This window comes from Lepus europaeus, chromosome 12 (genome assembly GCF_033115175.1).
Source record: "Lepus europaeus isolate LE1 chromosome 12, mLepTim1.pri, whole genome shotgun sequence".
In the NCBI taxonomy this organism is placed as follows: Eukaryota; Metazoa; Chordata; class Mammalia; order Lagomorpha; family Leporidae; genus Lepus; species Lepus europaeus.
In genome coordinates this window covers 21,342,543-21,367,566 of record NC_084838.1, presented here as the reverse complement: position 1 = coordinate 21,367,566, position 25,024 = coordinate 21,342,543, and the positions used below count along the sequence as shown (strand labels likewise).

General features: G+C 52.9%; 1 protein-coding gene across 1 annotated transcript in view; it reads left to right on the top strand.

Moving 5' to 3' along the window:
• Window positions 1-22,718, top strand: part of SNX30 (sorting nexin family member 30) — a 150,168-nt gene extending 127,450 nt beyond the window's left edge. The window contains exons 8-9 of the mRNA XM_062207743.1: window positions 13,188-13,340; window positions 16,817-22,718. Of these exons, the coding sequence (XP_062063727.1) occupies window positions 13,188-13,340; window positions 16,817-16,876 (213 nt within the window). The 3' untranslated portion in view covers window positions 16,877-22,718. The remainder of the gene's footprint in view (window positions 1-13,187; window positions 13,341-16,816) is intronic.
• Window positions 22,719-25,024: the final 2,306 nt, after the last annotated feature.

Below are 25,024 nucleotides of genomic sequence, written 5' to 3'. Positions count from 1 at the left end.
TCGCCCGACTCCTTTGATGCCAAATGGCTCTGGATCAGATGTGCCCTGCACAGCAGGCCTCCTGATACCTGTTTGTTGTGTTGCTGCACCTGTCGCCATAGTGACACGCACCAGAGCATGAGGGCTACATACCTCTATGAAAAGTCAGATGATAACGATCAGGGCTCAGTCCGTGCTGTGGGGCCCCTCCTCTGCTTCTTCTTGCTGCAGGTTGGTGGCCTTTGTCCATCCTGTGTGCCAAGGAGGAGGCCGTGATGGAAGTGCAGCTGTGTGCGCAGCCGGCCTGGGTCCCCAGCTGCCTGTCCTGTCGGTCAGTTTCTCAGCTGTCCCTGTGATACTCTGCAGCATGGTGCCATCTGCAGAGCCCTTGTCTCCGTCTCATTTAAAGGGATGACATGGAATACCATGTTTTATTATTATTATTATTAAATATTTATTCATTTATTTTGAAAGAGTTAGAGGGAGAGACAGAGAGCAATCTTCCATCCACTGGCTCGCTCCCCCGATGGCCACAACCACAAGGGCTGAGCCAAGCCAAAGCTAGGATCCTGGGGCTTCATCTGACATGGGTGTAGTGGCCCAAACACTAGTATCATTTTCCACTGCTTTTCCCAGACCATTAGCAGGGAGCTAGATCGGAAGTGCAGCAGCCAGAACACAATCCGGAGCCCCCATGGGATGCTGGTGTTGCTGACAGTGGCTTTACCTGCTGTGCCACAATACCGACTCCAAATGTTTATGTTTTTAAATTTTCCTTCTAACACCTTAGCCCCAAGATACAAAGATCAAAGTCACTTCACAAAAAGGCAAACACTATGATTTCACTTACATGTGGAATCTAACAATGTTGAACTTATAGAAACAGACTAGAATGGTGGTTTCCAGGTCTTGGGGCCTGGGAGCATTGGGGAGATGTAGGTCACAGGGGACAAACCTTCCGTTACAAGATGAATACATGCTGGGGATCTAATGCGCATTGTGGGTGGTGATGGATGTGGTAATTAATTTGTGGTAATCATTACATGGTGTTTCTACTATTAGACATTACATGCTTTATATATATATATGTGTGTGTGTGTGTGTGTGTGTGTATGTGTGTGTGAATTAGATATTTTAAAAAACAAAGCTGGGGGCCGGCGCCGTGGCTCAACAGGCTAATCCTCCGCCTTGCGGCGCCAGCACACCGGGTTCTAGTCCTGGTCGGGGCGCCGGATTCTGTCCCGGTTGCCCCTCTTCCAGGCCAGCTCTCTGCTGTGGCCAGGGAGTGCAGTGGAGGATGGCCCAAGTGCTTGGGCCCTGCACCCCATGGGAGACCAGGAGAAGCACCTGGCTCCTGCCATCGGAACAGCGCGGTGCGCCGGCCGCAGCGCGCCTACCACGGCGGCCATTGGAGGGTGAACCAACAGCAAAGGAAGACCTTTCTCTCTGTCTCTCTCTCTCTCACTGTCCACTCTGCCTGTCCAAAAAAAAAAAAATAAAGAAAGAAAGAAAGAAAGAAAGAAAGAAAATTTAAAAAAAAATTAAAAAAAAAACAAAGCTGAAGTCACTTTTCCTGTCCAGGGAGGAAAGGAGAAACCAGCAAGCTCTGCCTCTGGCCTTCAGAACTCTCACTGAAGTAGTTCAGTCCGCACCTGTCTGTGGGCAGCAGGGATACCAGCTTTCTCAGAGGCTGATGATGTTCTCTGATGTTCATCCTTTCCAAAGCCAGGAGCTGAGGTTAGGGATAATAGGCCCAAGGAATTCCTCACTGGCCAGCACCGTTCCCATTAGCCCTGGAGCAGTGCTCTGCTTGCTGCTGGGGCGCCCAGCTTTGTGTCCTGGCTGGCCGGGGTGAGCCCTCTGCTGCCAGTGCTTGATGGAGTGCCTACACTCATCTTCTTGGCCACCAGGATTCTTACAAGTGGGGAAGGGCTTCTTCCCAGCTCACAGGGTCTACTGGTAGGTCCCACACCCCTCCGCCTCCTCTCAGCATGCTGCGTAGGCTCTCCGGTCTCCTTCCCTCTGGTGGGATTGAGCCAGGCCAAGGCTGATTTGGTTGCTTCCGTAACAACTGTCCTGGATGAAGACAAAGCGGGGTCTGCGCTGATGCTGCCCAGGGAGTGTCATTGAGCAGTGGGTGCAGCAGGAACTGTGCACCTGTCCTCGGTCTGAGGCAGCAGCTCCCAGGGCGGGCAGAGGAGACCCTCGCTGGCAGCCTGACCAGGTCTCCCATGGTTTGGCAGAAAGAGCTCAGGATTTCTTAGCGGCGGCGCCGACGCTGGCCCCCAGCTCATGCTGATTGGCTCAGGAGCTTTTGTGGGCCTCACTTTGCTCCTGCGTGTGATGCTTGTGACAGCTCGAAGTGTTCGGGGTTGCATCCCCCGTGGTGACAGGTGCTCCAGTGGCAGGTCCATTCTGGCTCATCCTATGCAGTCCCATAGGGATGCGAATGCACTTAGTTTTCTGGGTTTGTTGCCCCTCACGTTTTTAAAAAAAACCTTCTCTGCTTTTTTTCTGGCCGCGTTGTTTCAGGCGTCTCCCTGTGTCCTTGCGCTCCCCCTCCAGCACCCCCCACACCTGTTGGAGCACCCTGCCCCCCCACCTGTACTCAGCGGGCGGCTGGGCATCAGCGCATCAGCTCCAGCTTTGCTGTGCTCACAGCTGGGGGCTGCAGGTGGAGAGGCTGGCGCCAGGGTTATGAGGAGGTGGGTCAGGGCCCACCCCACCCCCAGAGCCCCACCTGAGGGCCTTCGTGTGTTAACACACCTGGTGGGGGCTGGGAGCTTACCTTGTTTGGGAGGGACAGTGTGAAAAAAATTCCCCCAGAGAGTGAGGAGGGGAAATTGGTTTTTGTGAAACCATGGAATGGGGTGCAGATCTGATCCCTTTTCTCTCCCCCAAGGAAGGAAGTGGCTCTCCAGCCCCATGACCCTCCCTGTGATTCTGAAACTGGGGCCCAGGGAAAAGCAGCAAGTTCCTGCAGCTAGGGGACTGTGTGTATGTGTGTGTGTGTGCATGTGTGTGTGTGTCTAGGGGACGGGGTGTGGGTGTGTGTGTGTGTGTGTGTGTCTAGGGGACGGTGTGTGTGTGTGTCTAGGGCACAGTGTGTGTGTCGGGGGGCCAGGGGATGGAGTATGTGTGTGTGTGGCTAGAGGCTGGGTGAGTGTGTCTAGGGGACGGTGTGTGTGTGTGTGTCTAGGGCACAGTGTGTGGGGGGGCTAGGGGATAGAGTGTGTGTGTGTGTGTGTGTGGCTAGGGGACGGTGTGTGTGTGTGTGTGTGAGAGAGAGAGACTAGGGGACCGTGTGTGTGTGTGTGTGTATGAGAGACTAGGGGATGGGGTGTGTGTGTGTGTGAGACTAGGGGATGGGGTGTGTGTGTGTGTGTGTGTGTGGCTAGGGGACCGTGTGTGTGTGTGTGTGAGAGAGAGAGAGAGACTAGGGGATGGGGTATGTGTGTGTGTGTGTGTGTGTGAGGCTAGGGGACCGTGTGTGTGTGTGTGTGTGAGAGAGACTAGGGGATGGGGTGTGTGTGTGTGTGTGAGGCTAGGGGACCGTGTGTGTGTGTGTGTGTGTCTAGGGGATGGGGTGTGTGTGTGTATATGTGTGTCTAGGGGACGGTGTGTGTGTGTATGTATGTGTGTGTGTGTCTAGGGGACGGTGTGTGTGTGTGTGTCTAGGGCACAGTGTGGGGGGGCTAGGGGATAGAGTGTGTGTGTGTGTGTGTGGCTAGGGGACAGTGTGTGTGTGTGTGTGTGAGAGAGAGACTAGGGGATGGGGTGTGTGTGTGTGTATGAGAGACTAGGGGATGGGGTGTGTGTGAGTGTCTGAGAGAGACTAGGGGATGGGGTGTGTGTGTGTGTGTGTGTGTGAGAGAGAGAGACTAGGGGATGGGGTATGTGTGTGTGTGTGTGAGAGACTAGGGGACCGTGTGTATGTGTGTGTGAGAGAGACTAGGGGATGGGGTGTGTGTGAGTGTCTGAGAGAGACTAGGGGATGGGGTGTGTGTGTGTGTGTGTGTGTGTGAGAGAGAGAGAGAGAGACTAGGGGATGGGGTATGTGTGTGTGTGTGTGAGAGACTAGGGGACCGTGTGTATGTGTGTGTGAGAGAGACTAGGGGATGGGGTGTGTGTGTGTGTGTGTGAGGCTAGGGGACTGTGTGTGTGTGTGTGAGAGAGAAACTAGGGGATGGCGTATGTATATGTGTGTGTGTGTGTGTGTGTGAGACTAGGGGACGGTGTGTGTGTGTGTGTGTGTGTGAGACTAGGGGACGGTGTGTGTGTGTGTGTGTGTGAGGCTAGGGGACCGTGTGTGTGTGTGTGTGTGTGTGTCTAGGGGATGGGGTGTGTGTGTGTATATGTGTGTCTAGGGGACGGTGTGTGTGTGTATGTATGTGTGTGTGTGTCTAGGGGACGGTGTGTGTGTGTGTGTCTAGGGCACAGTGTGGGGGGGCTAGGGGATAGAGTGTGTGTGTGTGTGTGTGGCTAGGGGACAGTGTGTGTGTGTGTGTGTGAGAGAGAGACTAGGGGATGGGGTGTGTGTGTGTGTGTATGAGAGACTAGGGGATGGGGTGTGTGTGAGTGTCTGAGAGAGACTAGGGGATGGGGTGTGTGTGTGTGTGTGTGTGTGAGAGAGAGAGAGAGAGACTAGGGGATGGGGTATGTGTGTGTGTGTGTGAGAGACTAGGGGACCGTGTGTATGTGTGTGTGAGAGAGACTAGGGGATGGGGTGTGTGTGTGTGTGTGTGAGGCTAGGGGACTGTGTGTGTGTGTGTGAGAGAGAAACTAGGGGATGGCGTATGTATATGTGTGTGTGTGTGTGTGAGACTAGGGGACGGTGTGTGTGTGTGTGTGTGAGACTAGGGGACGGTGTGTGTGTGTGTGTGTGTGAGGCTAGGGGACCGTGTGTGTGTGTGTGTGTGAGACTAGGGGATGGGGTATGTGTGTGTGTGTGTGTGTGAGGCTAGGGGACCGTGTGTGTGTGTGTGAGAGAGAAACTAGGGGATGGCGTATGTATATGTGTGTGTGTGTGTGTGTGAGACTAGGGGACGGTGTGTGTGTGTGTGTGTGTGTATGTGATGACGCTGCGGAGCCGAGGGGAAATGTTGCTCCTGCAGAATTTAAAGTTGTGCTTTGGTTTTGAGCTTGAGAAAACGCCGCAGACCCAGAGGTGGTTTACTCCCAGAGCTGTGGGTTGTGTCCCATTCTGGTTCTGAGGTTGGAGAAATGCTAGCACTTAGGAAGGAGCTGGCTGCCTTCCTCTAGACCTTTGTCACTTGTTCAAAAAGAAGTAATGGATGCCAGGAGGACTGCCTTTTAAATTCTTGAAATTTTTAAATTCTTTAAAAAAAAAATAAGGAGCTGTGTTAGGCCCTGAGCCACAGGTGGCCTTGTCCCAGGTGTGACGCCAGGTGCAGAGGCTGCTGGGAGTGGGTGATGTGGGCGTGGAGGGGGAGGTGCTCCCTGGGCAGGAGCCTGCATGCTATTGGGAGGACCCAGGTATTGCCTGGAGGTGAACAGGAGCAGCAAACAGAATGTGCTGAGCTGCTCCGGTTGAGCAAAAGCAGGGGAGGGAAATAGAAACCAGGCTCACCTGGACAATCTTCAAGGCCATGGACTTGGAAAAGCTCCGAGAACCAGCAGAATGGTTAGCGTTCTGGAACGGGGGAGACGGGATGGACAGCGAGCGGTGTGGTTCTGCAGTGGCTGCAAGGAGGCTTGCTCATGTGAGCTCAGCGAGTCATCCGGGGTACTCACACACTCAGGGCAAGTGAGGACCGCCGCCTGGTATTTCCCAGGTCTCTCCGCGGCAGCCGTGATCTCAGCTTGGCTGCAAAGCCAGGCGCCCCTGGCCACAGCCGGGCAGAGCCCCGGCAGCTCCCTAGTGCTCACTCATTCCCACCGCAGCCTTCTGTTACATGGTTTCCATCGCACAGATGAGGAAGCGGTGCTCGGGGAATTGTGCGGCTTCTGTGCCCAGCTCACAAACGGTGGGACTGGCATCAGTGGTCTTTCCCTCTTCCTACGAGGGCTCCCAGCAGTCTTTGCTCCACTGACGGGCAGGCCCTGGCTTTTGTCAGTGTGTGACGGTGACCACCAGGGAACTCGGGGAGAGAAAGTGCACCTTCCCTTGGGTCTCCCGTCTCCGTGTCTCTTAGCTCCTGCCGGTCCCCATGCAGGTGAGCTCCTGGCTCTGCTGTCCTCGGTGTGTCTGCTCTCGATGCAGCCGACGAACTCGCCTCTCCCAGCCTCCTCACCTGCCTTTCTCAGAAGTTTATTTTTATTTATTTTTAAAGTGTTCTTTTGGGTTACCAAAAGTGACATTCTGGTTGCCGCTCCAGTGGCCTCTTTGCGATCTTCCCCATCGCAATGTTTTCCCAACTGTCTTTTCCCCTCACCACTCACCTGGAAACTGAGAATGCTTGCGTGGCACGCTGATTGCTTGAAGCTCATGGTGACCAGCCCTGGGGCTGTGGCTTCCCCAGGGGCTGGCAGGCCGATGCTGCTGCCATCCCCACATTGCCAGTCAGGAAGCTCTGTATTGGCAGTGTCGGGCTGAGGGGACCACCACCCGGGACTGGTTCTGTCGTTGGTCCTTGAATCTGTCCCACAGCAGCTCTGAGCTCTGCTCCCCACCAAGTCCTGGGGTTATGTCTTCCTGGTGTCCTCTAGAATGAGTTTACTGACCTCCTCCTTGTGGGAGTGGATAATGTGCCCCGTCCAGCCAACTGCAAGAAGCAAACCTCGCTAGACTTTAGGGCCTGGAGCTGCCTGGTACTTAGAAAGCACTCAGTGATACATTTGAATGTGCTTCTTTATTTATTTTCATTTACTTGAAAGGCAGAGCATCAGAGAGAGGGAGAGGGAGGGGGAGAAGGGAGGGAGAGAAAGAGAGAGGAAGAGATCTCCCCGCTGGTTCACTCCCCAAATTCCCACAACAGCTATGGCTGGTGCCAGGCCAAAGCCAGGAGCCTGGAATGCCATCTGCATCTCCCGTGTGAGTGGAAGGGGCCCAAGCACTTGACCCATCATCTGCTGCTTCCCAGGATGCATTAGCCAGAAGCTGGATGAGAAGTGGAGGTGCTGGGACTCAACCTGGCACTCCGTCGTGGGATGTGGACTTCCCAAGTGACAACTTAACCCACTTGCACCGCAGTGCCTGCCCCAGTGACACATTTGTAAATGAAGACTGAGTGAGGTTAGGTTACCGTCCTGCTCTCCAGCACACAAAAATGTGCAAATCAAACCTACCCGACTCTTTCCCATCACCCTAGTGCCCATCTCCTGCGAGGGAAATGCTCAGGAGAGACAGGGAGCCAAGGAGAAGAATGAAGCTTTGTTCCCTCCTAGTAAGTTCTTGTCTGTCAAGGTCTGATCTGTTGACTTTTTCCTCTTGGTATCCTGTGATAAGCGGGGCCCCCCCATTAGCCATGGGCATTGCCAGCCGGGCGACCTCCAGAGCTCAGCCTCTCTCCACCCCTCCTCCCCGGCCCCGGCAGCCGCCCTTCTACTTCCTACCAATTTGACTGCTGTGGCCTCCAAGCGGAAGCACACATGTCTGCCCTTCTGCAGCTAGCTCACTTCCTCAAGGCTCAGAATCACCTTCCTTTTTACGGCCGAGTAAGATCTCGCTGTGTGTGTAGACCAGAGTGGTCTGTCCATTCCTCTATAGCTGGTCACTTCCGTTGCTTCCCCAAGTCGTGAATAATGCTACCGTGAACCTGGAATCCTGCAGGATCATATGCTCATTCTATCTTTACGTTTTTGACGAACCTCCATTTTTGTTTGCTGCAGGAGCTGTACCAGTATTGATTTGATTTGATTTGATTTGATTTGATTTGAGAGAGAGAGATTTCCCATCTGTTGAGATGCCTGCAACAGCCAGGGCTGAATCAGGTCTCCCACGTGGTTGGCAGGGACCCAAGTCCTTGAGCCATCACCTGCTGCCTCTCTGGTTGTGTGTGTATTAGCAGGAAGCTGGACTCGGGGCCAGAGCCAGAACTCAAACCCAGGTACTCATTGTGGGATGCAGGGTTCCCAAGCAGCATCTTAACCGGCAGGCCAAGTGCCTGTCCCAGCTGTGCCGTTTTTCAGTTCTGCCAACATTGCACAAGGGCTCCACTTTCCCACGTTCTCTCCAACAGGTTCTTCCGGTGTCTTGATCGCGGCCATCCTGGTGGGTGTGAAGTGGTGTCTCTTGGCCTTTTGATTTGCATTTCTCGAGTGGTCAGGGATGCTGAGCATCTTGTTATGTCCTTGTTGCCCATTTGTAGGTCGTCTCTGGAGAAATGTCTGTTCCCCTGGCTACAGCTTCTTTCTTTGTGGGCCTGTTGTTTGTCCTGAGCCCTGTGTGGCTCTGTTGCCATCCTCCTCACCCAGATTGGAAACTTGTTTCCTCCCTGACTTCCTGTGACTGACTTCTCATGGACAGCTGGTTGCCAAATCTGTCCATTCTGTCCTCATCATGGCAGCTTCCTCTCTCCTCCACCTTCTGGTGTGAAAGTCACCACCCTGGTCACGGGTGCCCGGCGCAGTCTCACACCATTTCCCAGTTCGTGTTGCCTCATCCGATGCCTGATGCGGTCTCAAGGTGACGTAGTGTGGGCAGAGTGGCATAACATTTGAAAGAACGTATTCAAACATATGCACGTAATACTTGATATTTAGAAAGTGAAAATCGGCCGGCGCCGTGGCTCACTAGGCTAATTCTCCGCCTTGCGGCGCCGGCACACCAGGTTCTAGTCCCGGTCGGGGCACCGATCCTGTCCCGGCTGCCCCTCTTCCAGGCCAGCTCTCTGCTGTGGCCAGGGAGTGCAGTGGAGGATGGCCCAAGTCCTTGGGCCCTGCACCCCATGGGAGACCAGGAGAAGCACCTGGCTCCTGCCATCGGATCAGCGCAGTGCGCCGGCCGCAGCACGCTACCGCGGCGGCCATTGGAGGGTGAACCAACGGCAAAAGGAAGACCTTTCTCTCTGTTTCTCTCTCTCTCACTGTCCACTCTGCCTGTCAAAAAAAAAAAAAAAGAAAGTGAAAATCATGTTAGAGGCTTGGCATTTTGGCACAGCAGGTTAAGCTGCTGCCTGGAATGCCAACATTCCCATATGAGCACCAGTTTGAGTCCTGGCTGCTCTGCTTCTGGTCTAGCTCCCTGCTAATGCACCTTGGAAAGCAGCTGAGGATGACCTGAGTGCTTGGCCCTGCTCCTCATGCGGGAGCCCTGGGTGGAGTTCTAGGCTCCTGGTTTCAGCCTGGCTCAGCCCTGGCTGTCGTGGTCATTTGAAGAGTGAACCAGTGAATAGAAGATCTCTCTCTCTCTCTTTCTCTCTCTCTCTCTCTCTCCCTCCCCCCCTCCCCCTCTCCCCCTCTCCCCCTCTCCCCCTCCCTCCTTCCCTCCCTCTCTCCCTCCCTCCCTGTCTGTCTCTCCCTCTCTTCCTGTCACTCTGCCTTTCAAATAAATAAATCAGTCTTTAAAAAGAAAACAAAATCATTTTTGTTGGGATAAAGCTCAATAGTATATTCTTGAGAGGCTATGAAAATGATAGATTATCTTTTGTGAACAGCCATTTACAATATTGAACTAACAAACATTTATTGATCTTTATATGAAGAGACTTCAAAATATTTGTGGAAAATGGAATTAAGTGGTATTTATTTTGTTGAAAAAATTTGAAATCCATGTGTAATTTCTTCACAATATACATTTCTATTAACTTCCCCTTTTATGTGTGGATTTCAAAAATGTTTGGTGTTAAATATTTTTTTAACTGATTTGAAAGGCAGAGATGGAAAGAGGTCTTCCATCTGTTGGTTCACTCCCCAAGTGCCTACAACAGCCGGGGTGGGCAAGGCCAGAGCCAAGAAACACCAACACCCAATTTTTAAATTCTTGTTTCTGTGAACTTTTTGGAGTGGTCGTGTATGTACCAGGCCCCAGGCATCTCACTGAACCTCATAGCCATGTTACAAGGTGGATGGTGCTATTACACGCAGAGGCCAGGCACGTGGGGAGGAAGTAGTCGGTGTGGGATGTCACACTCTGCAAGTCTGCTGCAACAGAGGAGGCACAAGGCCTTTCCTTTCTCTCGGGTGTGTGTGTGTGTGTGCGTGCATATGTGTGCGCGCGCATGTGTATACATGTGCACATGCATGTGTATGTGTGTATACATGTGTGTGCACATGTGCGTATGCGTGTATATGTGTGTGTGCACGTGTATACGTGTGCATGCGCGTGTATGTGTGTGTATACATGTGCGTGCACGCATGTGTGTATGCGTGTGTGTGCATGCGCGTGTGTATGTGTGTATGTGTGTGCATGCATGTATGCGTGTGTGCATGTGTGCATGTGCATGTGCGTATGTATGTATGCATGTGTGTACATGTGTGTACATGTGTGCGTGTGTGCATGTGTGTGCATGTGTGTGTGTGAGTTAAATGGGCCTCGGAAAACCTGCCTTCGGGACAGTTCCAGGCTTCTCCTCCTCTTACCCCTGGTCCCTGCCTCGCCAGCCGGAGTTCCCTCCACAGCCTCTGAGGACCCTGTGGCCTGGCCTGGGAGCTGCTTCCCAGGTGGGCCCAGGCATCTCCTCTCTTAGGTCGCTTGCATGGGCGGTGGCCGTGGGGTGCCCTTCCTCCAGGGTCACCTGTCCCACTGCTGCCATCTTGAAGTAGTGGCCTTGGAGCTGTCTCCTCGGGAGCCTGCCCTCACCCCGGCTCATCTGCCCCCGACCCTCCTCGGCGTATGAACCCCAGGCTCGGGGTGGAGGGAGAGCACCGCCACATCTCACAGCTCCACCTCTGGGCCAGTTCATACCCAACTGGACTGTGGGCACCAGGAGATGAGATTTGCCTGTTGAGACCTAAGCACCTCTGGTCCCCCAAGGTCAAACACAGTGTTGTGAAAATGTTCAGCCAAATATTTCCCAGGGGGACTCAGGCGATCGTACGTGTAGCTTCAGAGCTGTGGTTTAGACCAGAATGCCTGTCTGCAGAGCAGGACCCACCTTTTGTGAGCAGGACTCACCCTTCCTGGGTGAGAAACCCTCTGAATCAGACCTATTCGCACTGCGCACCAGTGAGGCTCGTTTTCAGAGCCTGGTTTTTCCTCTGTGCAGCAGCTTTGTTAGGTAAACAGGAAGTGGCTGGCCGGCCACTTTCACCCAGATGCTGGCAGGAGAGGAGGCCAGAGGAGGAGAGAAGGGAAGCAGTTGGTGAATTGGCAGCGATGGGCAAAAGTGACTCCAGCCCTGGCATCCGAGGGAGCAGCTTATGCGCTTTGAAGAAGGCATCCTATCTCTTCTTAAAAGTTCCTTTTATCTTGGCCAGCGCAACGGCTCAATAGGCTAATCCTCCGCCTTGTGGCGCCGGCACACGGGGTTCTAGTCCCAGTCGGGGCACCGATCCTGTCCCGGTTGCCCCTCTTCCAGGCCAGCTCTCTGCTGTGGCCAGGGAGTGCAGTGGAGGATGGCCCAAGTGCTTGGGCCCTGCACCCCATGGGAGACCAGGAGAAGCACCTGGTTCCTGCCATTGGATCAGCGCCGCAGCGCGCCTACCGCGGCGGCCATTGGAGGGTGAACCAACGGCAAAAAGGAAGACCTTTCTCTCTGTCTCTCTCTCTCACTGTCCACTCTGCCTGTCAAAAAAAAAAAAGTTCCCATAAAAAAAAAGTTCCTTTTATCCAAAAATGTTCTATTTATTTTCATTTTATTTGATAGATATATAGAGAGATCTTCCATCTGCCATTTCAGTCCCCAGATGCCCACAGCAGCCAGGTCTGGGCCAGATCAAATACAGGGTTTCATTCTGGGTCTCCCACGTGGGTGGCAGGGACCCAGGTACTTGAGTTATCATTTGCTGCATCCCAGATGCACGTCAGCAAGAAGCAGGCGTTAGAAGCAGAGCTGGGACTTGAACCCAGGCGCTCCAGTGTGGGCTACAGGCGTCCCACGTGGCGTCTGAGCTGGCACACCAAATGCTTACTCCAAAAGTTCCTTTAAGTTTTCCAGGATGTCTGAGGCTGTCTTTCTTGCCAACTCATCCTTGCCTTACCCAAGTTCAGTGCTCAGCGTCGGGCGCCTTTGGACCCTCTTGCCTTGGCTCTGCCACTTCTCCTCCTCATGGGTTCCTCTGCCATCTCCAGGCTGTTGCGGCAGATGGCCGGGCGTCCTGCAGGTGGTCAGCACCCTCAGGCCCGGCCTTGCGGTGCTGGTGCCCTGTTGGTCAGTGCCTTGCCCCTAAGACTGGAGTGTGAAACTTTCCTGGTTGCTCAGAGTTGACCCATTCAACCCGGGTTCATGGCCGCAGCACAGGAAGCGGACAAGGCCCCACCTGCTGTTGGGAAGTGTTTGGCCACGGGGCTTTTGCCCAGGTTTTGGGCTTCTGGAGCCTCTGCTCACCCTCCAGGACCCGGTTGGAACACTTGAGTGACTGTGCTTTGAAGTCCCTCTGGGCACAAAGGCCTCTCCAGCTGTGCAGAACGGGTGAAACTCACCAAAGCCAAGTGCGAGCTGTGAAGTACAGGACATCGCTCCCTTTCGTGAGAGCCTTCCAGAGCTCTTTCAGAACAACATGAAATAGCCTACCCTGTTTTTCTTTGTTATATTTCGGATTCTTTTGATACACAGAAATACGTTGCCTCCTCCTTTCTCAGACTTGTCTAACTGTGCATTTCGGGTTCTCTGCTATCTAGAGGAGCACAAACACGTCTCAGTTTATTTGCAAGGTGGGGATCAGAGGAGGAGTGCGATCAAGTCCTCTGCATTAAGTCTCTGACTCTCAGGAAAAGGCATCACTAGTCTGCACAGGTAGTTGCCTGGTCCACGGGACCCAGGAAAAACCTGCTGCTTTGCTAGCTCCAGTGAGGGACGCAGGAGAACAGTGTCAGATGCTCTGTGTGTTTCGAAAAAAGCCAAACAGGTGGGGAACCGCAGACCCAGGGCTTCATGTTTGTAAGCGGGGTGTTTTCCCCCATGAGTCTCTACTGGGATGGCTTTGCAGACCTGGGTTAGGGTAGCCCCTTTACAGAGCGCCTCCTTCGAGCTGAAAACCCAAGGCTGTGCTTCCAAGTGCACGCCCACAGAGGGAGGCGCTCGCCAGCAGCGTTTGGCGGTTGTGCCTTGGCCTCCCCTCCTGTGTGGCCTCCCCTCCTCACCTCAGCTCGATGTTGAGGTGCCTGTCGCCTGGATGCAGCACCCACGTGTGGCTCCTCCTTCCAGGTGCCAGCAGATGTGGAGACGTGTCAGGACCGGATGGAGTGTTTCAACGCCGATCTGAAAGCCGACATGGAGAGGTGGCAGAACAACAAGAGGCAGGACTTCCGGCAGCTGCTCATGGGCATGGCTGACAAGAACATCCAGTATTATGAGAAGGTAATCCATGTGCCCCACGAGACTGCAGCTGCTTCTTATTTATTTTTTCTTAAGATTTATTGATTTATTTGAAAGGCAGAGTTACAGAGAGAAGGAGAGATAGTGGGGGAGATCTTCCATCTGCTGGTTTACTCCCCAAATGGCCACAATGGCTAGGGCTGGGCCAGGCTGAAGTCAAGAGCCTGGAACTTCATTTAGATCTCCTGCGTGGATGGCAGGAGCCCATGTACTTGGGCCACCTTCCACTGCTTTCCCAGGCACATCAGCAGGGAGCTGGATTTTAAGTGGAGCAGCTGGGACATGCACTGGTGCCCATATGGGATGTCAACATTGTAGGCGGTGGCGGCTTCCCTGCTATTCCACAAGGCCGGCCCCGAGGCTGCAGTTTCCAATGGAGCCTTCAGCGAGGGCTTCCCGGAACTCAGAAGCGAGAATGCTGCTGGTGCCAGCTCCTTCCCTCAGCTGCTTGGTCTCAGCGCCAGGCACGCCCCCATCCCGCCTGCTCACGGGCCTTTCCCTTGCACCACTGCACGTGGAAGCAGCGGTTTCCTCTTCGCTCTTGGCAGATCAGGGAGACACGGCTGCCACCAGCACGCTGAGGCTCCGGGGTTACTGTGTGCTGTTGGGCTTCTGCACGCAGATTCCTCACTTCCACTGGGCCAGGGACCCCTCGGGTCATTTGGTGACGCCTGTAGGCTCCTAATCAAAATACTGTCTTTTTGAAAATAGACTTTGAAGTAATGTTTTTAAATACCTGAAATAAAGAAAGCAAAGCAGTTGAATTAAAAACAGTTTTAGGGACAGATGTTTGGTGCATCAGTGAAGAGGCTCCTGGAGCTGCCCACATTCACAGTGCCTGGAGGCAGCAGGAGGTGGCTCAGGTACTTGGGTTCCCCACCCACATGGGAGACCAACATGGAATTCTGGGCCCCTGGCTGTTGGGGCAGATGGAAGATCTCTGTCTATACCTGTGTCTGTCTCTGTTTCTGCCTTTCAAACAAAAATGGAAAAAAGTTTGATTCAAGGATTCCTTGGATTTGTGGATGTCAGGGTAAGTACCTGTGTGCTTTCAGGGACTCTCAGGAAGTTAGCCCAGTCTCCTCAAGCTTGGTTTGCTCCTCGTGTGTCCAGCCCCCAGATCCTTTTTTGCTAGAGAATCTTGCTTTCTTCAAAACTTCCAGTTATATGGAGCAAAGACCTGATCGTAGTTCGACAAGTAACTTGTAGGCATGAAATCGAACAGCAGAGCAGCCTCTGAGTGTTCCGGACAAGTTTTAACTCAGCTACTCAACACCGCAGTTGCAGCAGTTCCTCCCCATCCCAAACTGGAAACCTCCCTGTCTCATGAAGACCTCGATGGTTCTGGCTGCAGGCGGTGTGTCTGCATCTTTTCCAGTTCACTTGGCGGAGCCGTGGGCCGTCAGGCCACAGGGAGGGACTGTTTCGAAGCAGAAGGAGAAAGGCGGCGTGCTCCATTTCTCGCTGCCGCCTCCTGGAGCCCCTGCCATGGTTCTGGGCGGGCACTGCCCTGGGCGCTTTGCGGGAGGTCCTCCTGGAATTCACCTGCACCAGAACAGAGTCAGGTGGGAGTCATGATCCTCAGTCTAAAGCCAGAGAAGCTGAGGGGCAGCACGGTTTTAAAACTCTGCCCAGGGTCTCCCTGCTCGAGAGTGACTGCGCCAGGACCAGAGCTGGCTGGGATGCGTCGACGAGTTGGAGCCGTTCCCATCGGCTCTCAGCCAGGGGCACAGGGCCATCCACGCCCCCTCGGGAACAGTGCTGCCTGCCCAGAGGTGCAACGGTCACCCCACGGGAAAACAAGGCCGTGTTTCTCCACTGGCTGGCTGTGTCTTCAGGCGAGGCGCTTGCCTCTCGCTGCCTGTCTCTTCATTTCTGCCATGGGCATGGTCCTTCCCTGCTGGAGGGCTGGGGAGATACAGCCAAACAGAGCACGTGCGGGTACTTCCAACACAGCTGGCACGTGGTAGGCACTCAGCAAGCGTTGCTTCCTTGACCCCCTCACTCTTCCCTCCATGGGTCAGCGGCCTTCCCGCTGCTCCAGAACCAAGCAGATCGAGTGTCTGCATCGTTCCCTTTTTGTGATGAACCCCAGCACTCAGGAGTCAGGGAGCAACTGCACCACTCGGGCCTCCAGCTTGGCCTGACGGTGCCCCTGTCCTCCTCAGAACGCCTCCCCAAATGACTCGCACAAAGGCCCAGCGCCGTCCACCTGCCCTCCCCTTCATGTTCAGAGGGGGATCATCCCTGGGAAGCAGGTGCTCTTGGACAGTGCCAGAGGCTTCCAAGTGCTTGGCCTTTCTCGAGGGTCTGGAGTGAAAAGAGCTTTGTGTAGTGGAAAGGACGTCAGTTTGGAATCACGAGCTCTGTGTCTTGGCACAGCTTTTTAACCCAAGTGTCATGTTCCTCATCTGTGAAATGAATAGTGTGTGTTTGTGTGCGTGTGTGTGTGTGAGTGTGAATGAAAGAGAGGCCAGCGCCGCGGCTCACTAGGCTAATCCTCCGCCTGCGGGCACCGGCACACTGGGTTCTAGTCCCGGTCGGGGTGCTGGATCTGTCCCGGTTGCCCCTCTTCCAGGCCAGCTCTCTGCTGTGGCCCGGGAGTGCAGTGGAGGATGGCCCAAGTCCTTGGACCCTGCACCCGCATGGGAGACCAGGAGAAGCACCTGGCTCCTGGCTTCGGATCAGCGCGGTGTGCCAGCTGCCGCGCTCCGGCCACAGTGGCCATTGGAGGGTGAACCAACAGTAAAGGAAGACCTTTCTCTCTGTCTCTCTCTCTCACTGTCCACTCTGCCTGTCAAAAAAAAAAAAAAAAAAAAAAAAAAAGAGAGAGAGAGAGAGAGAATCATGGTGTGACTTCCTGGAGAAGCTTTGAGGACTGGTGATACCGAATGCAGAATATGTAACTGTTTGGATGTAATAAAACTCAACAGACGTTGGGTCTCCTTCCTGCATTCTCCTTTTCGGGAAGCCCAGCAGTGGCCCTAACAAGCAGATGTGAGGTTGGGGAAGAAGAGTGGGGCTCCCACTGCTGAGACTCTGTCATCGGCCCATCCCATTATGACTGGCGCCCTTGCTGTCTTACATAAGCACCGTCCATGCCCGCATCGGTGTCACCACCCACGCTGAGAACCCAGGACCTCCACAGGCCTTCCTGCCTGGGCTCTGTTCTGCTTTTTCAAGGGAAAGACTTAACTTCCTGCGAGTGTATGTCCACTCCCTGGAGCTGAGCCCCATAGAGACATTGTGACCTTTCACAGGGGCGGGGCTTATGCATTCAAAACAGGCGCCTCTACCCTCCCTGTTGATTATAGTAACGGGTGATACCTGTAGGAGCTGCTAGACCGAGGTGACCCAACAGGATTGACAATGGAAAGGTAGGTGAGAACGGAACCGAGCAGCTGGCCCCGAGATCTGAAACCTGATGCTGACCCTGTGTGCACCTGTTGTCATTGCAGTGCCTCATGGCGTGGGAGTCGATTATTCCACTGCTACAGGAGAAGCAAGAGGCCAAGTGAGCTCCTCCTTGGGACAGAGACTCATCTACCTACCCAGGGCACGGCACCCCGGGCCGGAGCATCCCTGCAGTGCCAGAGAGGTGGCGTCGGGAAACAACCACAGAAACATCTCTCCTCTGTGTATTTTTCCCTCCCCCTTCATCCCACAGGTGTTTTCCATCCGTATTTATTCCTTGGCAGAGCCTGAGGCCATGGTCATCTCGCAGCAGAAGCCGCAAACCCCTGTGCTGCGAAGGAACCAAGGAAACCGAACACTACAGAGCTTTTGGACCTGAGGGACACAACAGCCCCCAGCCGATGTCCTCACGTCTTGTGACAGTGTTCTCTTTGGGGACAGCCAAGTTGCCCGCTGTGGGAGGCGATCTGGGGCCTGCTTTTCCAGGACTGGAAGGAGGCACGAATGGAAGGCAGCTGTTGCTTTCCGTGGAGATGGGGCAGCTCTGGAATGGACCTCTGCGGGCCGTGACTTGTCTCTGCCTGGAAGGAGGTGTTGGCGCCTCTGTGGGGAATCCGTAACGTCTCGTGGCCTGTAGCTGTTGAGCGTGGCCTGCAGCCTGCCTGTGTTGAATGACAGCCGTTTGATTGCTTCCAGTTCCCATAGGGCCATTGAAATCATTGTCTGTATGCATCCATGCTTGAGCGAGCAAGCCAGAGTCCCTGTCCTATGTGGTGCCTCGGGGAGCCCAGGGCAATGCTCTTGGAACTTGATTCTGAAACCAGAATGCAATAGATTAGCAACTTTTTTGTGTGTGTAAAATGAAAAAAAAAAAAATGGTGCGTTTTTCTCCGTGAAGGTCTTCATCGTTTTTCTTTTGCTTGCCAGTTGTCGGCAGAACAGGGAACACACCCGACAGGGAAGCTCTTTGTCCTGAAGTCAGAGCAGCCCCTCCCCTGCTGAAATCAGTGGGCAGTTACCAAAGCCCACCTCCAGCGTCTGCTTTGTGCAGTTTGCCTTTTACCTCGCCACAAACACCTAGCTTGCTATCTCCTACTGTGTCCACTGAGTGTTTGGGCAACCTTCTGATGAGAGAGCTTGGGCGTTGTATTGTTAACCACGGTTAAAATTTATAAATTCACTACAGAATGTTCTACATTAAGTGCTTTAACCCTTAACATTTCCTGGTCAGGAGGAAAAGTCAGTATCCAGGTGGGCCTCACAGATCAGTGTGACGGTGAGCTGTTTGCTTCTAGCTAAGCTCGGACCTCTGTAATTTGCAGCTAAATTCCTGGGGCCTGCTGGGGGCTGCTGGCTGTGTGTAAAGTTCTCCATCTCAGATGATTACCAGGTGTACTTTTCAAATCAACACAAGACCATCAAACAGGATTTGTCATCCAGTTCACTTTTCCCCCCTCCTGAAATGAAGCTACACGTGTCCTAGTTGTGTTCTTCCACCTGTGGCTCCTCCCTACAAAACTAGAGACCTGAGCCCCAAACAAGTGGTGGTGGTCCGTTGTTGTTTCTAATGAAAGAGCTGTGTTAAGACACTGCTTTGTACGCAAAGTTCACCTGCAGATACTGGCGTGTGGAAGTCACTTCATCCTACTTCGAACTGTACGGTTAACCTTGCATCGGCCACCGCTGAGATGCTGTTGGGGACAGCCTTGGACAGCAGTGAAGTGTTCGACTCTGGTGTGTCATGGTTGACAAAGTCACGGTTTCAGTGGCAATTTTTATATCCATTGGTACTTGCCGGTACTGTTAAACCCCACTCGTGCCATGCTAAAGTTCTTAGATGTGAATTTCCAGCTTAGTACAATTAGAAATGATTCACTGAAGTGGAAGGTGAAGAGCAACCCATCCACGCCCGAGTGGTGAGTCAGCATCTCATTCTACCTCTAAACCATCGTGTTGGTGTGGGTCTGGCTGTCTGGGTGGAGCCTGGTAGAACCGGGGTGTGTCCTGAGGAGTGCGTGGGTGGACAGCTCCTTATTGATCCTCGCTGGAAGATGCCAGGCTGACCCAGCAGCGGCTGCTCGTCTGTGGAACTCCTGAAGCTTTGCCTTGTAGAGTTGTATGCTTTAAAAATTGTCCAGTGTAATGAATGCTTGGAAAGAACCATGGGAAAGAGTGGCCGGGATGTCAGACCCTCACACGTGCTAATTGCCAAAGTCCAGAAACAGCCCTGTGCAATGGGTCATTGGGAAGGAGGCAGTCCTTCCAAAGAGTCATCAGCTGAGAGCCGTGGGGTAGGGAGAGGGGTGCATGGGCAGGCTGAAGACGGGCTCTGAAGGGAGTCCACCTCCTTGGCGATTTGTCTTGCTCTATGTGTTTGGTCCCCGTGGGGTACTCTTGTGCTTTGAGACAACAGGGAGAGATGGAACAAGGCGAGCTTTCTGTCCTCCAGGCATGCTATTGGTGGATAAGCTAGGAAACCCCACACACATTAGAGACCTGCTTGGGGAAGCACCCTTCCTGAGAAGGGACTCCCGCCCCTGTCCTTGGACTGGCATCTAATGAGGCGAGGCGGCTGGCCAGGAGGAAGGGGACGGTGGGCAGAGAAGGGGGCTCTCCAGCCGTTCCCACCCGATGGCTCCAGCAGGCCCCAGCCTCTTCATCCTGACCAAGCACGAGGGAGATTGCCTTTGAGCAGTGGAACCCAGAGACTGCTGAGCCAAAGACTGCCTCGCAGAGGTTTCCCCGCCCGCCCCTCTTGGTTCCACAGAAGGTCGTGGTCCTGAGGCCACTGGTCCTTATCGGTTTTTGTCTCCCGTGAGATTTCCTCTGAAAGACACCCTTCGCCAGGCAGACTGACATAGACGGCTCTGAGGCTTGAATGCACCAGGCACAGCGGCTTGGAAAGCCATCCCTAGCACTGCCCCAGGAAAGTCGAAGTTGTTCACCTAGTTTAAAATAAAATCCAGGCTACAGGAGAGAAGAGAATTGCTAGAAGCAGATTTTAGAGACGCCTAGGCTGTGGAAGAGAGCAGGTGTGGGCGCCAGCCTTCCCCGGCAGTGTGGTGGCTCTATTGGAAGGTTCTGGGCTGGTCTGCTCAAAACAGGGAACCGCAGCTCTGAACTGAGGAGCGAACTTGCCACCCACCCGGCCAGGGCTGGGGTAGGCCTTTACTCTTGAGTAAGGGTTAGGGATTCCTGGGGAAAGCGGGATGGTGGAGGCGAAGTCACCCTATGAGTTACTAAACTCCAGACTCCTTGCTTCAGCTGACGTCACGAGAACCCAGCGTGAGTCTGGGGACCGTGGCGAGTGGAAGATAAGTCTGTTCCCATGGCGCGCGTCCACCCCAGCCAGAGTGCGTTCTAGGTGTTGTTGAGGCTGTTCTCTCCACGCACACCTGCTCGCCTCTGTGATGGAGCAACAGGACGAAAGTGTGGTACCCACGTAGCAGTCTGCAGTGGGGTTTCTCTCAGGGTGGTAGCCCAAGAAATGCTGTGAGTGTGTGTGACAGGGTCCTGCCATCGATGGCATTGCTTTGACACCAATGGTGAGAGGGCAGAAGGGACAGTCTCCCCACTCTGTCCTGAGCTGGTGAGGGGAGGAAGAACAGGGTCAGCAGTGATCTCTGGGGCTGTGTCGGCCTCGTCCGTTTCGGTGCCGAGAAGGCTCGGGACTGCCTTCACTCTGGCTCAGTGGGTTTGCCAGCCGCCCTCCAGGGTGACTCCTCCCTGCCTGTCATCATCGAGGCAGGGCACACCCATTCCAACCCCGCCTTCCCAGACACCTGCTCGTGAGGCTTTTGGAAACTGAGTAGGCGAATCATAGGGCTGGAGTAACACTGCTTTGAGTGCCTCATTCCAAGGTGAAGTTGAGAATGTGGGGGTTGTCTCCTTACTGTCAGCAGTCCGCCAGATGGCCACGGGTTGGACTCGCCCTCTGGTTTCCCTGTTCGGAAACTGTATCCTCTCCCGGGCCACACTTAACAGCGTGGGCTGGGCGTGTTGTCTTGTTCTGTTCTCTCTTTGAATGCAGGGACCCGATTTTTCACCTACCCACCCCATCAGGGATCTGAGCTTGGTTGTAAGGCTGTCCGGACTCCTCATAGTCGCACGTCTCAGAGTGTGTGCAGGGCTGTCGACACTCGTAAAGGAGAGGGAGAGGGGCTTTGTGACAACGCCTGACTGGTCTTTCTTCATCATGTGTTTGCAGTGCATTCTGGGTATGACCGTCCAACGCCTTCTCTATGCGGCAGAAAAGAGATGCCACCCAGGTAGTTCTTAACCACCATAGATGGTTTGTGACTAAGAGCTTTGAAAGAAAATAACAAGGCCAATAGCATATCTGTGTCGTATGCATTTAGCACTTGAAAATCAACAAATCCAGAATTTAAAAAATGCCACAGACTGTTAGAAGCCTAACTCCACCCTTGGTGAGACTTCGTCCACACCTATTCATATGCCTTATCCTTCAACTCGTGTTCTTAAAATGCCGGGTAGAAGGAGTCTTAGAAAAGTAAGCGGTCATTCAGCTGAAAAACTAGAGATCAGACATCCTCCGTTCTCAGTCTCCCCGGAAATGATCAGGGTTGCCTTTGGGAGGAGAAACCTTAATATTGCTATTGCCAAATGATACTTTGGATAGTGTAAGGAAACACAGGGACCGCAAAACCGCTCCTCTTGGCACGCTCTCTGTCGTAGAGGACTGGGAGTCACCACGAATGCGTCCTGCAGAAGCCGGGAACTCTGTGGATGCTAACAGGGTTCGAGGTTGGCTCCGACTCAACAGAACAGCTTTTCCCAGTACTGTGGGGACCTCGGCGCCACATGTTTCCGAGTGAAATTCTCCACAGCTGAAATGCCAAAAATGCAAAACCGAGTATGTTGAATCCCAGAATTGAGCCAATTTTAGCAGAGCTTTTACTACTAAAACCAGTTATAAAGAAGATAGCTTACGTACCTCTCCCGGGGGACCCTGCCCTGTCACCAGGTAAGTCCAGGCTGTCTGTGGGTCGGCCCAGAGCAGGTGATACCTGTCCACTGCCCTATTGGGCTGGCTTGCTCACCGTTCACACCAGCCTCTCAGAAATGATACTAGAAGGAGCAAAGGGGAGACAGGAAATTAGTTTGCCAACAAAAATGTGAAGGGGTCCAGAAAAGCATTGCCTGGGCCTTCACTAGATAATAAACCAGCAGCTCTTAGCAGTGAGCACCATTCACCTGGACCCCTCTTGAGATCCTGGTCCTGTAGATCCCATAGATCCGGGTCCCTTGTACGTCTGTGCACCTGCTCCCTTCATCTCTGAATGTTGAATGCGTGGAGAGATGATGTCCATCTGATACATTCCCATGAAACAAACTGCCAGCAACCTTTCTAACTTGGATTTTAACTGTTAAAGAAGAGATTTAAAACACACTTTTGCTTGGGCCCTGTCCAAATTATGGATTGTATCTCCTACTTTTAGGAACCACTCTTTCTGTTTAAAGGTTTAAAAGCAGTCACCTTCCAAGGCATTGAGAAAGTCCTCCATGTGTTGTGTCACCTTCTGCTGCCACTAAAGCCAAAACGAAAGCTGTGACAGACGAGCTTGAGAGAATGCGTGTTGATGAGAAAGTGATTTCTTTCCAGAAGTTTTTTTTTTTTTTTTTTATGAAGCTCCTGGGACTTGAAAAATAATGTCCCTGTTGTTGTAGATGTGGAACCCAGAGATTGTCAAACAAATGCAAAGCTGTTTCTGTTGAATTGTAGATGCTGGCACGAAGTTTTGGTCCAGTTTTTTTTTTTTTTCATATAACTGTGTATAAAAATACTGTCCATTGTTTACTATGGGATTAGTATTATATTTGGAAGTAAAAAAAAAATTTGTATTGCTTGATAAACTGTTAGCTTGTAAATTTTAAAAAAGTTTCTTTACCTCAATTAATTTAAAGTTATGGACCAATAAACCTATCAAAGATGCTTTCTTTACCTTGAGTCATGTTCTCATTTGTCATTTGTAGGGCAGAAAAACGTGTGCACCTTTGTTTCTTGTTTTCTTATTTTCCCTGGACAGACAACAGTTGGCCTGCAAGAGTAAGGATATCCACAGCAACAGGAGAATGTTTCCCTCATTGGTCTGTTTGCATTCTCTTCACATCACAGACCTATCCTCAGTTTCCCCCCTCCTACATATTGCCACTTGGCATCAGTCGGGGAGAGGGGAAGGCCCTACTCCCCAGTGTAATCACTAGCATGATTGACAGCCAGCCCAGGCACTGTATCAGAGACTTCTTCCTATTGCAAAGCACATCCATTTCTGGGTCAGGGCCAGTCACTTCCTCAGCTTTGTGTTGGCTATGCTACTTTTGAAGAATCTGTAAGCAAAGAAGAAATGCCAGTGGTTTATTAGAGTGTCAGAGTGTGTGGCAAGTGTGAGGCCAGGGTGCTTGTTAAGTTTACCTACCGATGGCATTTTTCATTGGAAATGGGCTTTCAACAGAGCTGAACCTGGCCGAGAGCAGACATTTAAGATTACAGTTGCACAAATGAATCAACAAAGTAGAATAATATTAGGACCAAAGCTCAGCTTTTCCACTTGCTAGCCGTGTGGCTTTAGGCAAAGCAGGTCCCTCTGGGTCTTTGGTGTTGTGGTCTTTGAAGTGAAGACAAGCTTTCCCTATAGGATCGCCAACAGCCCTGGCAGTGATGAATACGAGGCACCTTCGTGGCTGGCGAGCACTCACTGTGCCGCAGCCCTGATGGGACGAAAGCCTCTTCCTGTTGTTGAAATATGAACAGCTTAAAGCCGGCGCCGTGGCTTAACAGGCTAATCCTCCGCCTTGCGGTGCTGGCACACCGGGTTCTAATCCCGGTTAGGGCGCCGGGTTCTATCCCGGTTGCCCCTCTTCCAGGCCAGCTCTCTGCTATGGCCCGGGAAGGCAGTGGAGGATGGCTCAAGTCCTTGGGCCCTGTACCCGCATGGGAGACCAGGAGAAGCACCTGGCTCCTGGCTTCGGATCAGCATGATGCGCCGGCCGCAGCGGCCATTGGAGGGTGAACCAACGGCAAAAAGGAAGACCTTTCTCTCTGTCTCTCTCTCTCTCACTATCCACTCTACCTGTCAAAAAAAAAAAAAAAAAAAAAACTGGTAAAAAAAAAAAAAGAAATATGAACAGCTTAAATACTAAAGGTAGCAGTAGTTCTTCTTGTGTGCTTTGAGTTGAGGTGTTTTGTTGTAAGCAGGATATGCCTATTTCCACCCTGTTTTCCCAAAGGAGGATTGTGGTAAGACGGAAGACTTGTGGAATGGGTAGGAATGGGGCACAGACACCATGGCAAAAGGTGCTCCAGAGAGGGAGAAGTTGAGGTTGCTCTGGTGAGGAGTGTGGGTCAGAGATGACTCGGGGATTTGAGTCTAGGAGCTGGGGATGTTGCTGACACCAGTTAGAACAGCCTTAGAGATGTGATCAGCTTAGGCAATGGGGGAGAGAAGGAGGGCTTGGTTCACATTTACGTTTGCAGAAACTCAGGTGGAGATGTTGACTGGCCTCTTGGGAAAGGTCTGGAGTCCAGGGTGTCAGCTGGAGTACCTGGCAGGAGAACCAGGGATGGGCCGTCAGGGTCTCACGAGGAGAACCCTGGGTTCTTTTTTTTTTTTTTTTAAGAAATGTTTTTAATGTAGAACATTTTCATTTTTTTTTTATTTGACAGGTAGAGTTACAGACAGTGAGAGAGAGACAGAGAGAAAGGTCTTCCTTCTGTTGGTTCACCCCCCAAATGGCTGCCATAGCTGGCGTTGCGCTGATCGGAAGCCAGGAGCCAGGTGCTTCCTCCTGGTCTCCCATGTGAGTGCAGGGGCCCAAGCACTTGGACCATCCTCCACTGCCCTCTTGGGCCACAGCAGAGAGCTGGACTGGAAGAGGAGCAACCGGGACCAGAACCCAGTACCCATATGGGATGCCAGCACCACAGGCGGAGGATTAACCAAGTGAGCCACGGCGCCGGCCCCGAACCCTGGGTTCATCATAGGGAAGAATGGTGGTTCCTGAACTGGAGCATCTGTTGAAAACACCAGTGGTTGGGCGCCAACTCCTAGAGTTTGATTTGGGCGGAGCCCCAGCGGTTGCATTTCTAGCAGGTTCCGAGGCAGTGCTGAGGCTGCTTATCCAAGAACCACTGGGTTATCTGGGGACAGCAGCAGGAGGAGTTGAAAAGGAGCCAGGATCTGGGGCTCCAGCTCAGGTTCAGAACCACAAGCTCCCAGCAGAGCCAATTTGGG